At 39.2% G+C, this 15486-nt stretch overlaps 1 protein-coding gene across 1 annotated transcript; it reads left to right on the top strand.

The window, feature by feature from the left end:
- Positions 1-2750: 2750 nt before the first annotated feature.
- LOC127859588 (proteasome activator complex subunit 4-like) lies at positions 2751-15043 on the top strand. Its single transcript, XM_052397087.1, has 9 exons — positions 2751-2764; positions 4312-4365; positions 5872-6001; positions 8021-8277; positions 9338-9533; positions 9854-10018; positions 10940-11044; positions 14217-14308; positions 14911-15043. The coding sequence occupies exons 1-9, from the start codon at positions 2751-2753 to the stop codon at positions 14951-14953; spliced, it is 1056 nt and encodes a 351-aa protein (XP_052253047.1). The 3' UTR covers positions 14954-15043.
- Positions 15044-15486: the final 443 nt, after the last annotated feature.

Genomic DNA, 15486 nt, shown 5'->3' with positions numbered 1-15486 from the left:
ACTGAGAAACCCTCCATCCTGGGACTCATTGACAGGATTGTCACCAAGGCTGTGAAGAATGCAGAAACCACAGCCATCAAAATACAGGTGAGTCAGCCATGCCACTTCTTAACACTTTCTTGTTAGATTATGTGAATATAAGCCTTATCACAGATGGCTGTTTTTCACCTTTTGGGGAAAATGACCTATAAACCACGAATGTACGAATGCAAGTGTCAATTTGCTCAAAAAGTGAACAATTTCAGTTGTTTGCTTTGTAGCATTTTAACTTTTTTTTAAATCCACTGACAATGTTTGTTGAGTCCTCCATCATTACCATTTATGATTGAAGGTTAACAGTTCATGTCTCAAGGAAGCTGGCAGGCTGTTGATGTCGGGCGTGCCGACACCGACGGAGGGACCGTGTACAACAGAGCAACTACAGAGAGCAGAGCTGTATGAGGCGGAGAGAAATACACAGTCTCTGCAGTAGGTGACAAGTGATAATAATCTACCTATGAGCCCCTTTCTGTGAATACTGGACTTAATGCATGTGTAGTTGACACAGAAATACTGGGCTTAATGCATGTGTAGTTGACACAGGAATACTGGGCTTAATGCATATGTAGTTGACACAGGAATACTGGGCTCAATGCATGTGTAGTTGACACAGGAATACTGGGCTCAATGCATGTGTAGTTGACACAAGAATACTGGGCTTAATGCATGTGTAGTTGACACAGGAATACTGGGCTTAATGCATGTGTAGTTGACACAGGAATACTGGGCTCAATGCATGTATAGTTGACACAGGAATACTGGGATTAATGCATGTGGAGTTGACACAGGAATACTGGGCTTAATGCATGTGTAGTTGAAACAGGAATACTGGGCTTAATGCATGTGTAGTTGACACAGGAATACTGGGCTTAATGCATGAGTAGTTGACACAGGAATACTGGGCTTAATGCAAGTGAAGTTGACACAGGAATACTGGGCTCAATGCATGTGTAGTTGACACAGGAATACTGGGCTTAATGCATGTGTAGTTGACACAGGAATACTGGGCTCAATGCATGTGTAGTTGACACAGGAATACTGGGCTCAATGCATGTGTAGTTGACACAGGAATACTGGGCTCAATGCATGTGTAGTTGACATAGGAATACTGGGCTCAATGCATGTGTAGTTGACACAGGCTTATCTGTGACAACACTTTCTGCTTTTATGGTATTTGTTATTTGAACAAAGTCTCTTTTAGTGAAAATCATGTTTGTGAAAAGTGTCCTCCCTGATTTGCCAGTGTGGACTGACCAAGCTAATCTGGGACAATACTTTACACACATGAATTAAGCCCAGTTTTTACAGAGGGAGTCTCGTATTATTCATGGATGAAAGTTTTGGATGAATTTTTACTTACATACCATATATTCTTGTGAAAACTGTAAGTTCAATGTACTTTTTTTTCAATGGTGTATTTTTTTTATCCCATCATCAGACGTGCATTGTCGAAATAAACCACTGTGGAATAAATGTTCCTCTATTTCGGCAGTGCTGAAATATAGCTGTCACGCGCGGATGAGAATGGTCATATTACTCAGAATCAACTATAAAGTACTCAGTTTTAGGAAAATCGAATCAGATTCAACAAAACAAACAATTTGATACCAAGATGTAATATATTTTTAACACATAATGCAACTCAAAAAGCAAAAAAACATTATTTACAAATATTACGTGCGCGTACTCGTGACGTCATTATTAACACGTCATACGACACAATGCATGTTCTTTCACGCTAAAGCTGCAGTTGTTTAGTGTGTTTTTTTCATTATTTCTTAAAAATCGGGGACGTAGAGGTATGATAAACAGAAACACATGTTAGTTACTGATCTTTTTGTAATGTATAAGGCTCGGCACGATTAAAATAATGAAACAATGTTTGCTTAAAATAACATTGGAAATTTCCGTGTAGTTGGATTTTCCTATTCTATTTTAAAGAAATAATTTACGACTAAGAAAATTGATGCGATAAATCGAATACTAGGTCGGTGCCGAATAAAGCAAAGTTTATTTTGCGCGGCACGAAAATCTGAACCACTCGCCAAGGCTCGTGGTTCAGATTTTCTAAGCCTCGCAAAATTAACTTTGCGTTATTCGGCACCGACCTAGTATTATCTATCTGTAATATGAAGTCAACAGAAAGGCACACTGTCAGCAGTTTTTTCAATCCACTTTTTGTGCATGAAAATATTACAAATTTGTATGATAAATATTATAAGTTGCCATATATGTATATTGTCAATCTTGTATTAAGACTTTTAATTAACCAAAAGTAGTCTCTTAATAAAATGGTCTTTACTAAAAGACTATTCTGGAAGAAAGTAAAGTCAACATCACTATCAAATTTATAGACCGATTCTGTAAAGCAACTATCGTGTATAACATTTAAATTGTATTTAATAATCCAGATATAAATGTCGTTAAAATATAATTACCCTGCAATTTGATAACTAGTAATAATGCAACAAAACGCTGTTGCCGTAATTGATGATAAATGTGCTTAAGAATTTCGTAATTACAACTGTCACCATATTTTGCAATTGTACAGGAAGTTGGTGTATCGGAACTACTTGGCTTTTTGCTTGAATTGTTTCCAAGCTTAGGCTGAGTAATAAGAAGCAGGCATGAATCACGTTATAAATATAAGCGCATCGGGGAGTGCACTTAACCGTTTACTCCACCTTCATTCTCTTTAAAAGATTTGAGAGATGGGGCTATGCAGGTGCTTTTTCAATATTGGTTTAACATGTTGATTGCTTGACAATGGAAGCCTTTTATCGGCAAGAAAGTGAAGTTTAATGGCTTGTTGACAGGAAGTGGCTTTCCTTTGATGACGTCAAACTGATTATAAATCGTCGATCAAGTTAGTCCTTTAATGGTCAACAGTGGTCGCTAAATCCAAGATTTAGACATCAAATTAGACAAAATTCAGCAGTTGCTGGTTGAGTAAGATGAAAGTTGCTCAATACAATTTCAAAATAGAATGAAAATGCTCAGGGGAATTCAAAGCATATGACAGAGGTCCCTTAATTCAAGTGGTCGCATCCCCAAGATTGACTGTATAAAGTAATTGTGATCCAGTTTACATAGGACAGAGGTCCCTTTATTCAAGTGGTCGCATCCCTAAGATTGACTGTATAAATAGTGATCCAGTTGGAGGGCAGGAAATATGTGAAGCCCAAACAAGAGTTAAAATAAAGGAAATCATTCAAGCACATTATTTTTGATAATTGAGTTAACATAATATCACTTAATTGTGTTCAAATTATATTTTATCATGATAATCTACACTTAGATTCACTGATAGTGTTCCGTTGCAGTGATCCACTTAGATTCACTGATAGTGTTCAATTGCAGTAATCTACACTTAGATTCACTGATAGTGTTCCATTGCAGTTATTCACTTAGATTCACTAATAGTGTTCCATTTCAGTGATCTACACTTAAATTTACTGATAGTGTTTCGTTGCAGTGATGTACACTTAGATTCACTGATAGTGTTCCGTTGCAGTGATCTACACTTAGATTCACTGATAGTTTTCCTTTGCAGTGATCTACACTCAGATTCACTAAAAGTGTTCCATTACAGTGATCTACTTAGATTCACTGATAGTGTTCCATTGCAGTGATCTACTTAGATTCACTGATAGTGTTACTTTGCAGTGATCTACACTTAGATTTACTGATAGTGTTCCGTTGAAGTGATCTACACTTAGATTCACTGATAGTGTTCCGTTGCAGTGATCATATCCCAAAGTTCTGTGTAAAATCTAATTAGTTGTACATTTCAATAAGTACTAGGCTTAATGCATGTGCAACAAGGGTTGACAAGATTAGCCTGTGCAGTCCGCTAATCTGGGACACAATTTTCCGATTTAATTGTATTTTTCGTTTGAAACAAGACTCTTCATAGCGAAAATCCATTTCAGGCGGAAAGTCATCCCTGATGTCCACAAAGGCTAATCTGGGATTACACTTTACGCACATGCGTAAAGGTGCATTTTCCTAAAGTGAGGCTTTATTAGATAGTTAATTTACAAAAAATACAGGGATGCACTGTAGCCATGTTGAATCTAGTGGAGATAAACATGAACATAGACTTGCGTTGCATGTTCACATACTTAATCAATATGTTTTATGTTCACAAACTTGTGTTATATGTTCACAGACTTGTTACATGTTCACAGACTAAATCTATATGTCCAGATGCTTGTGTTATATGTTCACAAGCTTGTGTTATCTGTTCACAATCTTGTGCTATTCTTCCAGGATGTATTACAGTCTGGTAGATCGACTTGTGTCCCTTGTGACAGCAGGGAATCTGTAAGTACCATAACAGACATTTCACACTAAGCTTGTTGTGACATTGCAATATTTTGAATAAAATGTGTATGTTATTGCTACTGAAGGATCTGTTTTGATACAAATTGTGGGAATAAAGGGATTCAAACAAAAACTATTCAATGTGATGTGTTCAAAAAATGTCCATTTATAACAAGATTATTGTCAGATATTTAGCTTATTGATGCATCAAGTGGTAAAGATGAGCTTTTGTGGTCAGTCTAAGCGTTGCTTCTTATGCTTTGTGTAAATTAAACCACAGGTTTGACTGAACCTTAAGGGAAAAAAGACTGGTCAAAATGCCTTTATTGGCAATGTCTAAGCCCAGTTCAAATGTTGGTCAACCTGCATAGAACATAATATATGGCTGAATTCTTTGTACAAGCAACATCAATAGCATACCAGTGTTGTGCCTGATTAGCCTGTGCAGACTGCATTGGCTGATTTAGGGCGACACTTAATGCACATGTACTATGTCAAGTTTCCCCAAAAGGAGGTTAACCCTTACAATGCAGGAACCGAATTTTTAAGGCCTTTGCAAACAGTTTGGATCCAGATGAGACGCCACAGAACGTGGCGTCTCATCAGGATGCAAACTGATTGCTATTCTAATAGTATTCTTTGAAAAAAATCGAAGAAAATGCGAATTTTATACATTCAGCAGACGACATTTTTGCAGACGACAAATTTCCCAGCATGCAAAGAGTTAAATTTGTGTAATCTGTTTTTATTCTTTAGTGAAATTATTATAATGGCTTGTCTGTAATATTTACATGTTTTGTTTATATTTTCATTAACAAAAAATGATACATTAAACATAATGCACTCAAGATTGACATACAAATGATACATTAAACATAATGCACTCTAGATTGACATAAAAATGATACATTAAACATAATGCACTCAAGATTGACATAAAAATGATACATTAAACATTATGCACTCAAGATTGATATTAAAATGATACATTTAACATAATGCACTCAAGATTGACATAAAAATGATACATTAAACATAATGCACTCAAGATTGACATAAAAATGATACATTAGACATAATGCACTCAAGATTGACAGAAAAATGATACATTTAGTATAACAAATATTTGAGCAATGCTCTGGGAAAACAGGCTTTAACCCTGTTGGATTATTTATTGTCTGCTAGAATGTCGTCTGCTGAATTTCTACAATTAGCATTTCTTCGATTTTTTTTCCAAAAAATACTATCAGAATAGCAAACAGTTTGGATCCTGATGAGACGCCACATTCTGTGGCGTCTCATCTGGATCCAAACTGTTTGCACAGGCCTTCAAAATTCGGTTCCGCACTGAAAGAGTTAATGCTAGTGCGTTAAATGTTCTCCCAGATAAGCCTGTGCATACTGCTAAGGCTATTCTTAAACAACACTTTATGCCGATGCATCAATCCCCATTTTCCCAGACCAAAGCTTATTTACAGGTTTAAAATTAGACTTTCTTTTATCCAGAACCTGGAAGTTCTGCCATATAGGGCTTGATCTTATAAACCTATTGCAGCGTCATGATGTGCCTGCCCCACCCAGCATAGTAGAACTGATGACCCAGTCCTGTATACATGAGTCTCTCTACAGACGTAAGGTAAGACTTGACTGCTCCACCCAGTGTAGTAGAACTGATGGCACAGTCCTGTAGATCCCTGTACATACGTAAGGTTAGACCTGACTGCCCCAACAAGTGTAGTAGACCTGATGGCCCAGACCTGTATACAAGAGTCTCTCTACAGATGTAAGGTAAGACTTGACTACTCCACCCGGTGTAGTAGAACTGATGGCACAGTCCTGTATACATGAAGGCCTGAACCCGGTGTAGTAGAACTGATGGCACAGTCCTGTATACATGAGTCTCTCTACAGACGTCAGGGAAGACTTGACTGCCCCACCCAGTGTAGTAGAACTGATGGCCCAGTCCTGTATACATGAGTCTCTCTACAGACGTAAGGTAAGACTTGACTGCCCCAGTACTACACCCAGTGTAGTAGAACTGATGGCACAGTCTTTCACACATGAATCTGTCTACAGACGTAAGGAAGGACTTGACTGCCCTAACCAATGTAGTAGAACTGATGGCCCAGTCCTGTATACATGAGTCTCTCTACAGACTAGAGGTAAGACTTGACTGCCCCACCCAGTATAGTAGAACTGATGGCACAGTCCTGTATACATGAGTCTCTCTACAGACGTCAGGTAAGACTTGACTGCCCCACCCAGTGTAGTAGAACTGATGGCACAGTCCTGTATACATGAGTCTCTTTACAGACGTCAGGTAAGACTTGACTGCCCCACCCAGTATAGTAGAACTGATGGCACAGTTCTGTATACATGAGTCCCCGTACAGATGTGAGGTAAGACTTGACTGACCCAACCAATTTAGTAAGACTGATGACCCAGTCCTGTGTACATGAGTCCCTGTACAGATGTAAGGTAAGAATTGACTGACCGAACCAATGTAGTAGAACTGATGGCCCAGTCCTGTATACATGAGTCTCTCTACAGATGTGAGGTAAGACGTGACTGCCCCAACCAGTGAAGTAGAACTGATGGCCCAGTCCTGTATACATGAGTCTCTCTACAGACGTAAGGTAAGACTTGACTGCCCCACCCAGTGTAGTAGAACTGATGGCCCAGTCCTGTATACATGCGTCCCTGTTCAGATGTGAGGTAAGACTTGACTGACCCAACCAATTTAGTAGAACTGATGACCCAGTCCTGTGTACATGGGTCCCTGTACAGATGTAAGGTAAGAATTGACTGACCTAACCAATGTAGTAGAACTGATGGCCCAGTCCTGTATACATGAGTCTCTCTACAGATGTGAGATAAGACTTGACTGCCCCACCCAGTGAAGTAGAACTGATGGCCCAGTCCTGTATACATGAGTCTCTCTACAAATGTGAGGTAAGACTTGACTGCCCCACCCAATGTAGTAGAACTGATGACCCAGTCCTGTATACATGAGTCTCTCTAAAGATGTGAGGTAAGACTTGACTGCCCCACCCAATGTAGTAGAACTGATGGCCCAGTCCTGTATACATGAGTCCCTGTACAGATGTAAGGTAAGACTTGACTGCCCCACCCAGTGTAGTAGAACTGATGACATGATCCTGTATACATGAGTCCCTGTACATACGTAAGGTAAGACTTGACTGACCAACCCAGTGTAGTAGAACTGATGGCCCAGTTCTGTATACATGAGTCTCTCTTCAGATGTAAGGTAAGACTTGACCGCCTCACCCCGTGTAGTAGAACTGATGGCCCAGTCCAGTATACACCAGCCTCTCTACAGACATAAGGTAAGACTTCACTCACTGATAATTTAAATTCCTGCAATCATTTTAATCTGAATGCAATATACTTAATGGATTAGTCTTATTTATATTCAACCTGTGATGTTACACCATACATTTATCTTATTACGGAATGATTTTGCTAGGAATGCGATCTTTAATGCCAATTGCAAAAAAATGTATCAAAATATATCCTTGCTTCAAATAAGATATATTTGTGCTTAAAACATGGAAATTATAAATATTTCATTTTATGACAACTGACAACTGCCCTACTTGCAGGCCACATAAAACATCTTGTTTGCCTATTTCAGATTAGTGTAGTCAGCCTGATGTCCATTCTACGTCAGTACAAGAGGCCGACCAAGAAGGTGCTAGTAGATCCTGTGAAGAAAGCCTCCAAACACATCCCCACCCTGGGGCCGAACACAGATCCAGGACTGAGACCAGGGTTCCGGGCCGACAATGCCTGGCACCAGTACAATGTCAGGGAGATCCCAGATTCAGCTGAGAAATGGGAACAACAGGTGGTTGTGGAGAAGACACACTGGGGACACTACACCTGGCCTAAGTGAGTCCTTTGTTAGTTGGAGTTGTCAATGTTTTCAACATTATCTCAGTCATATGATGGTGGTCAATTAAGTGCTACAACGACTGAGCTAACTGGATTTTACCCTAAGTGCGTAAGGGGCACATTGAATGCATAAACAGTTACGCAATATAGGATTTATAGCCAAACCCAGCTAGGGTAAAGTCTGACAAGCAATGTTATCAGTCAGCTAATGTTTTCATAAGACATGACCGCCCAACAACTTCTTCCTTTGGCAATTCATGAAAGCCTAGCTCTGGGAAAATGTAACAAAATGCATGTGCATCAAGTGTTGTCCAAGATTAGCCTTTGCAGTCTGCACAAGCTGATCACGCACTTCATTGTCTGCCTTAATTGATTTTTGGCCTCGATGAGATTTCCTTTAAATGAAAAAAAAAGCACAAAAGCAGAAAGTGCTGTCCCTGATTAGCCGTTGCATACTGCAGAGGCAAATGTGGAATGACACTTGATGCCCATGCATTAAGCCCTGGTGGGATGACACTTCATGGCCATGCATTACGCCATGTTAGCGGTTGCATACTGCAGAGGCAAATGTGGGATGAAACTTCTTGCCCATGCATTAAGCCCTGTTTTCCCAGAGTGGTGCACATATAGTTGTGATGTTGAGGTTTTCAGGCTGTTTGCCCTGTTTTCCTGATGCTTTCACAATGTGCCGACTTTCTAGACACAAATGGCAGAAAGCATTCCAAGAACTTTGTTCAGTAAATAACTAGCTGCGTTACATGTGTTCATACAATTGTAAAAAGGGAAACGTTCTGCCAGAGTAATTTTTTTGTTAGAAATCCGATGTTTTCTGCTGACAAAATGATGCATAGATTACCATTTCCTGTATTTGTGCAGTGGTATGATTTATCCTCCAGATAATTTACTCCCTTTCAATTTCAAACTGATATTACAAAAAGTTATTAACTTTGCTGGATCTGTATAGAAGGAAAGAGTTGAGTTGAACTCTGTAAGGAGGTTATGACATTTCCTTCCCTAAGGTTGTGCTTAAATCACACCCCTGGCTTGTGTTTTGCAGTCAGCTAGAGACCTATGCAGCCCACAGTGAGCAGCCCAAGTTGAACCGCCCACGTGAGGAGATGTCAGACAGTGAGAGGGTTATCTATGATGCCTTCAGCAGCCCCGAGTATGTGGCCAAGCTGATAGACTTCCTGACCCTGGAGGAGAACAAGGGCAAGGATCAGTTCAACCATATGAGAATGATCCTCTTTAAGGTATGCAGTATAGCTCAGACTTTGTGTGATATAGCTGAGACTAAAGCAGGGATAACCCTTTTAGCTTAAAGTGTATTTTTCTTAGTAAGGGACCTCCTTTAAACAAAACATTCCATACAAGCGGAAAGTGTCGTCCCTGATTAGCCTGTGCATACTGCATAGGCTAATCTTGGACAACACTACGCACTTACATTTAACCGTATTTCCCAAATATGTATACAACGTCTGTCATGTTGTTTCAGGGCCTGTTCCTTAACTATGGTTAGTGCATATTGTTTCATTGCCTGTTCCTTAACTATGGTTACTCTTTATTGTTTCAGGGCCTGTTCCGTAACTACGGGGACTGCGTGCTTGCCCCGTTGAAGCCCCACATAGAACGGCTGATCAGTGACATGAGTCACGACAAGCATGAGACCAGCCACCGGTGTGCCATGGAGATCATGTCTGGCCTCATATTGGGCTCTAAGCACTGGTCATATGAATCGGTGGGTACTGGTTAGAATTGTTGAATGTGCAGGATCCAGGATGGTTTTAAACTTTTAACAATAATTGGAGCTAATTGTCTGCTAATTTAAGAATTGAATTAATTTTATAGCCTTGTTCTGGGTAAACTGGGCTTAATGTATGTGTGTAAAGTGTCCCCAAATTATCCTGTGCAGTCAGTACAGGCTAATTAGGGGCAATACTTTTTGCTTTTATGGAATTTTTCATGTAAAGAAAATTAACTTTAGGCGGAAAATGTCGTCCCTGATTAGCCTGTGCACACTGCACAGGCAAATGCTGGGATGACACTGAACACACAAGCGCAAGACCAGCCACTGGTGTGCCATGGAGATCCTGTCTGGTCTCATCTTGGGCTCCAAGCACTTGTCATATCACTTTGTGGGTACGATCTGTCTGGTTGATTTCGTGTTCGAACTTGCAGGGTTCAGTTGATTAAAACTTTTAACAAACCTTTGAGCTAAACGTCTGTTACCTTAAGATGTGAATCAATTATTATCTTATAGAAAAATTGTATACCATACAGTTTTCATTTTTTTACCCTGAATATAAGCCTCATTCTTAGAAAACTGGGCTTAATGTATGTGGGTAAAGTGTTGTCCAAGATTAGCCTGTGTAGTCCACACAACACTTTCATCTTTAAATTGATTTTAGCAAAGAAAATTCTTCCTTTAAACAAAAATTACCATAAAAGCGATAAGTATGTAGTCTGTACAGGCTTATCAGGGACAATCCTGTACGCGCAATCTGGTCAGGAGCTGCCCTGTCCGCAATGAAGTAAAGGTTTCGTGGCCTCATCAGCGGCAGGGTAGCTCTTGACCAGACAGAGACTTCACAGGCTGGTCTGGAGCTATGCTGGCTGCATATGTCATTAGACCAGTTTTCGCACATCTTGCTTGTTTCAGACTGTGTCACTGTGGTCCTGGCTGCTGCCACTTCTCCGCTCGGCTCTCAACAGCATCACAGACTCCACGCTGAAAGACTGGAGCACTTTCTTTACCTTTGCCTGTGTAAGCTGTCTTTTTTTCAACATTTTTGAAATGGGTTGGGGGTCCTTTGGATTGGTAAAAATTGTATCTTTTTATACGCAAGTTTAAAACTAAACAGGACGTATTATAGTTTTACCCTTGGCGGCAGGGCGCGTGGGCGGCGGCGTCCACAGCAGTGTCCGCTCTCTAATTCAAATAGTTTTCATCCAATCTTTACCAAACTTGGTCAGAAGTTGTATATAGAAATATCTAGGTCAAGTTCGAATATGGGTCAAGCCGGGTAAAAAACTAGGTCACAGGGTCACTTAGTGCATTTCAAGGATTTAGCATGGTTTCCGCTCTCTAATTGAAGTAGTTTTCATCCTATGTTCACCAAATTTGGTCAGAAGTTGCGTCTAAATAATATCCAGGTCAAGTTCAAATATGGGTTATGCCAGGTCAAAAACTAGGTCAAGAGGTTACTAAGTGCATTTTAAGCATTTAGCATGGTGTCCGCTCTCTCATTGAAGTAGTTTTCATCCTATCTTCACCAAATTTGGTCAGAAATTGTATCTAGACAATATTTAGGTCAAGATCAAATACGAGTGATGCTGTTTCAAAAACAAGGTCACAGGGTCACTTAGTGTATTTCACGGATTTAGCATGGTGTCCCCACTCAAATTGAAGTAGTTTTCATCCGATCTTCAACAAATTTGGTCAAAAGTTGTGTCTAAATGATATCTAGATCAAGTTCAAATATGGGTCATGCCGGGTCAAAAACTAGGTCAGGAGGTCACTTAGTGCATTTCAAGCAATTAGCATGGTGTCCACTCTCTTATTAAAGAAATTTTCATTTGATCTTCACAAAATTTGGTCAGAAGTTGTACCTAGACAATATCTAAGTCAAGTTCGAATATGGGTCATGCCGGGTCAAAAACTAGGTCACTGGGTCACTTAGTGCATTTCAAGGATTTAGCATGGTGTCTGCTTTCTAATTGAAGTAGTTTTCATCCAATCTTCACCAAATTTGGTCAGAAGTTGTGTCTAAATGATATCTAGATCAAGTTTAAGTATGGGTCATGCCGGGTCAAAATCTAGGTCACTTAGTGCATTTCAAGCATTTAGCATAGTGTCCAAAACCTTCAAACGGGCGTATCTTGTGACAGTTTGGCACTCTTGTTTTTTTGCCCTCTCTCCCCCCCTCACATTTCTATTGATGCTTGGAGGCATAAATGGATTCCCTTGTTTGTTTGTACTACTGTCTGTCTGTACAAGGTTTACTCAAGTTGCACGTTTTTTATAACATCAATAATGCTTTGCACAAATCTTCGATACCTACATAGATGTTTTCTTTGGACACTCTTAACACACCCAAGTCACCTGACCCCATGTCATTGACCTACAATTGGACTTTAACTAATTAAAAAGGTTCAAATTTTGGGTTGACATTTTTCCTTACATGACTATAGTAAAATCTTGTTAACACTCTAGAGGCCGCATTTACTGTCCGATCTTCATGAAACTTGGTCAGAAGATTCATCCTGATAATATCTTGGACGAGTTAAAAAATGATGCCGGTTGATTGAAAAACATGGCTGCCAGGGGGCGGGGCATTTTCCTTATTTGGCTATAGTAAAACCTTGTTAACACTAGAGGCCACATTTATTTTCTGATCTTCATGAAACTTGGTCAGAAGATTTGTCCCAATAATATCTTGTTATCTCTGGTGAGCGACTTTGGGCCTTTCAGGCCCTCTTGTTTAATTTTGTCAATTACAAAAACGTGAAGAGGACCCTTTAAATTCTTAGTAAACACACATTGACCGTTAAATGAGTCTCAATATTAATTATACCCCCACAAACGAAGTTTAGGGGGGTATATAGGAGTGAACTTGTCTGTCGGTCGGTCTGTTGGTCTGTCTGTCTGTCGGTCGGTCCGTATTAATTGTCCGCTCTCTAATTCAAGTTGTTTTCCTCCGATCTTTACCAAACTTGGTCAGATGTTGTATCTTGATGATGTCTAGGTCAAGTTAGCATATGGATCATGCCCTGTCAAAAACTAGGTCACGGGGTCACTTAGTGCGTTTTAAACATTGAACATGGTGTCCGCTCTCTAATTCAAGTAGTTTTCATCAGAGCTTCACCAAACTTGGTCAGAAGTTGTATCTAGATGATCTCTAGGCCAAGTTTGAACATGGGCCATGCTGGGCCAAAAACTAGGTCATGGGTTAACTTAGTGCGTTTTACACATTCATCATGGTGTCCGCTCTCTAATTCAATTAGTTTTTATCCGATCTTCACCAAACTTGGTCAGAAGTTGTATCTAGATGATGCCTAGGTCAAGTTCGAACATGGGTCATGGTAGGTCAAAAACTAGTTCACGGGGTCACTTAGTGCATTTTAAACATTGAGCATGGTGGCCGCTCTCTAATTCAAGTAGTTTTCATCTGATCTTCAACACACTTGGTTAGAAGTTGTGTCTAGATAATGTGTAGGTCAAGTTTAAACATGGGCCATGCCAGGTCAAAAACTAGGTCACGGGTTACTTAGTGCGTTTTCAAAACATTGAGCATGGTATCCGCTGTTTTTTTGTGAAGACAACATGCAAAATATTGTGTCAATGCGGCATGTGGGGGTATTCGTCACGTCTGTGACAAAGCTCTAGTAACTAATTAGTTTTGACTTCATTTTTAACTTGACATTGACTTCATTTTGGACCGTAAATTAAAAGTTTGACTTTTACATTGATTCCATTTCTGACTTTAATTTATAAGTTTGTCATTGACTTCATTTTGGCCTGTAATTTATAAGTTTGATATGACTTTATTTGGGACTGTAATTTATAACATAAACATAGACTTAATTTGGGCATGTAATATATAAGTTTGACCTTGACATGGACTTAACTTTGGACTGTAATTTATAACTTTTACCTTGACTAAATTTTGGACTGTAATTTTTTAGTTGACATTGACTTAATTTTGGACTGTAAATTTATTTATAAGTTTGACTTTGACTTAATTTTGGACTGAAATTTATAAGTTTGACATTGACTTAATTTTGGACTGTAATTTATAAGTTTTAAATTGTCTTAATTTTTTTAGACTGTAATTTTATAATGTTGACATTGACTTGATGTTGGACTGTAATTTATAAGTTTGTGCAGCACCCTACATCCACATTTCCCAATGATGACCCCTGCACATGTGTTACAGGAGAGTAGAGATCCCCGCAAGCTGTACTGGTTCTATGAACTTCTCCTTGATAACCCTCTCAATGGGGAGGGAGGATCCTTCAGTGACGCAAGGTAAAGAGATATTTCTGTCGTGTGAGAGTTTAATTTCTTTTAACCCTTTACCACTTAGATACGTATTTTTCACGCATTTGTAGTCCCTTAGAAAGTTCTATTTTAATTAAGATGTTTCTTACTACATTCAAGTTTTTTAGGCTTCATTTCCAACCCGTAGATACTGATGAGCAGCAAACAGCACAAAACCTGAACAGACTGCGATTTACTCACAGGCTGTTCTGGTTTTATGCTGGTTGCAAAAGTTGTTTTCACTTTGCTTCTTATGGGGGAAGTGTTAACTGTGCCACTAAATGGAAGCTAAAATGTTTTTGAGTTGTGAAGTTTTATTAATTGGAATTATGTGTTCTTTATGAAGCGCTTACATTTATTTATAACCTGTCTTATCGGCTGCTGTTTTAGCCTGTTCACAATTACGTGACTTATAGATTCTTATGCAAATGCAAGTTCATGATTCTTCAATACAGTGATCCTTATACAAATTAGAGTTTTGTTGGAATAATCATTGATGTTTGGTTTAAGCAGTTATGATTTGTAGAAATGTGTAAGGTTGACACTACATGGGTTTTACATCCCTGCTTATGTAACCGTTCCAATTTCAGTCGTCTGTGCATGCTACAGAACGCCCTGTTACAACAAGAGTGAAGGGTGGGGGACATTCATGACCGCCTTGTCACCTACCTCACACCACATCTCTCACACATGTACAAGATGGTCAGGGACCGTATTGGATCGTAAGTACAAAACATTTACACTTTAGGACTTACATTTATGAAATTTGAGCATAAATGAGTAAGCGATTAATATGCTTTTACTTTATTCCCAAGTAAAATTGGGTGGACTGTTGACATAATATTCATTGCTACAAACTTAATTTTTAGCTCACCTGATTGCTCAGGTGAGCTTTTGTGATCGGTCTTTGTCCATCGTCTGTCTGTCGTCCACATTTGGTTAGCAAACACTCGAGAGGCCACATTTCTTGTCCGATCTTCATGAAACTTGGTCAGAAGATGTGTTCCAATGATATCTCGATCGAGTTGGAAACTGGGTCAAAAACTAGATCACTAGGTCAAACAAAGGATAAACCTTGTAAACACTGTAGAAGTCACATTTCATGCCTAATCTTCATGTAATTTTGTCAAAATGTTTGTGTAAATGATATGTTTGTTGAGTTCAAA

The sequence above is a fragment of the Dreissena polymorpha genome, chromosome 15 (genome assembly GCF_020536995.1).
Source record: "Dreissena polymorpha isolate Duluth1 chromosome 15, UMN_Dpol_1.0, whole genome shotgun sequence".
NCBI classification, from domain to species: domain Eukaryota; kingdom Metazoa; phylum Mollusca; class Bivalvia; order Myida; family Dreissenidae; genus Dreissena; species Dreissena polymorpha.
Note: the sequence above shows the minus strand (reverse complement) of the source record. Positions and strands in the feature narration are given on the sequence as shown.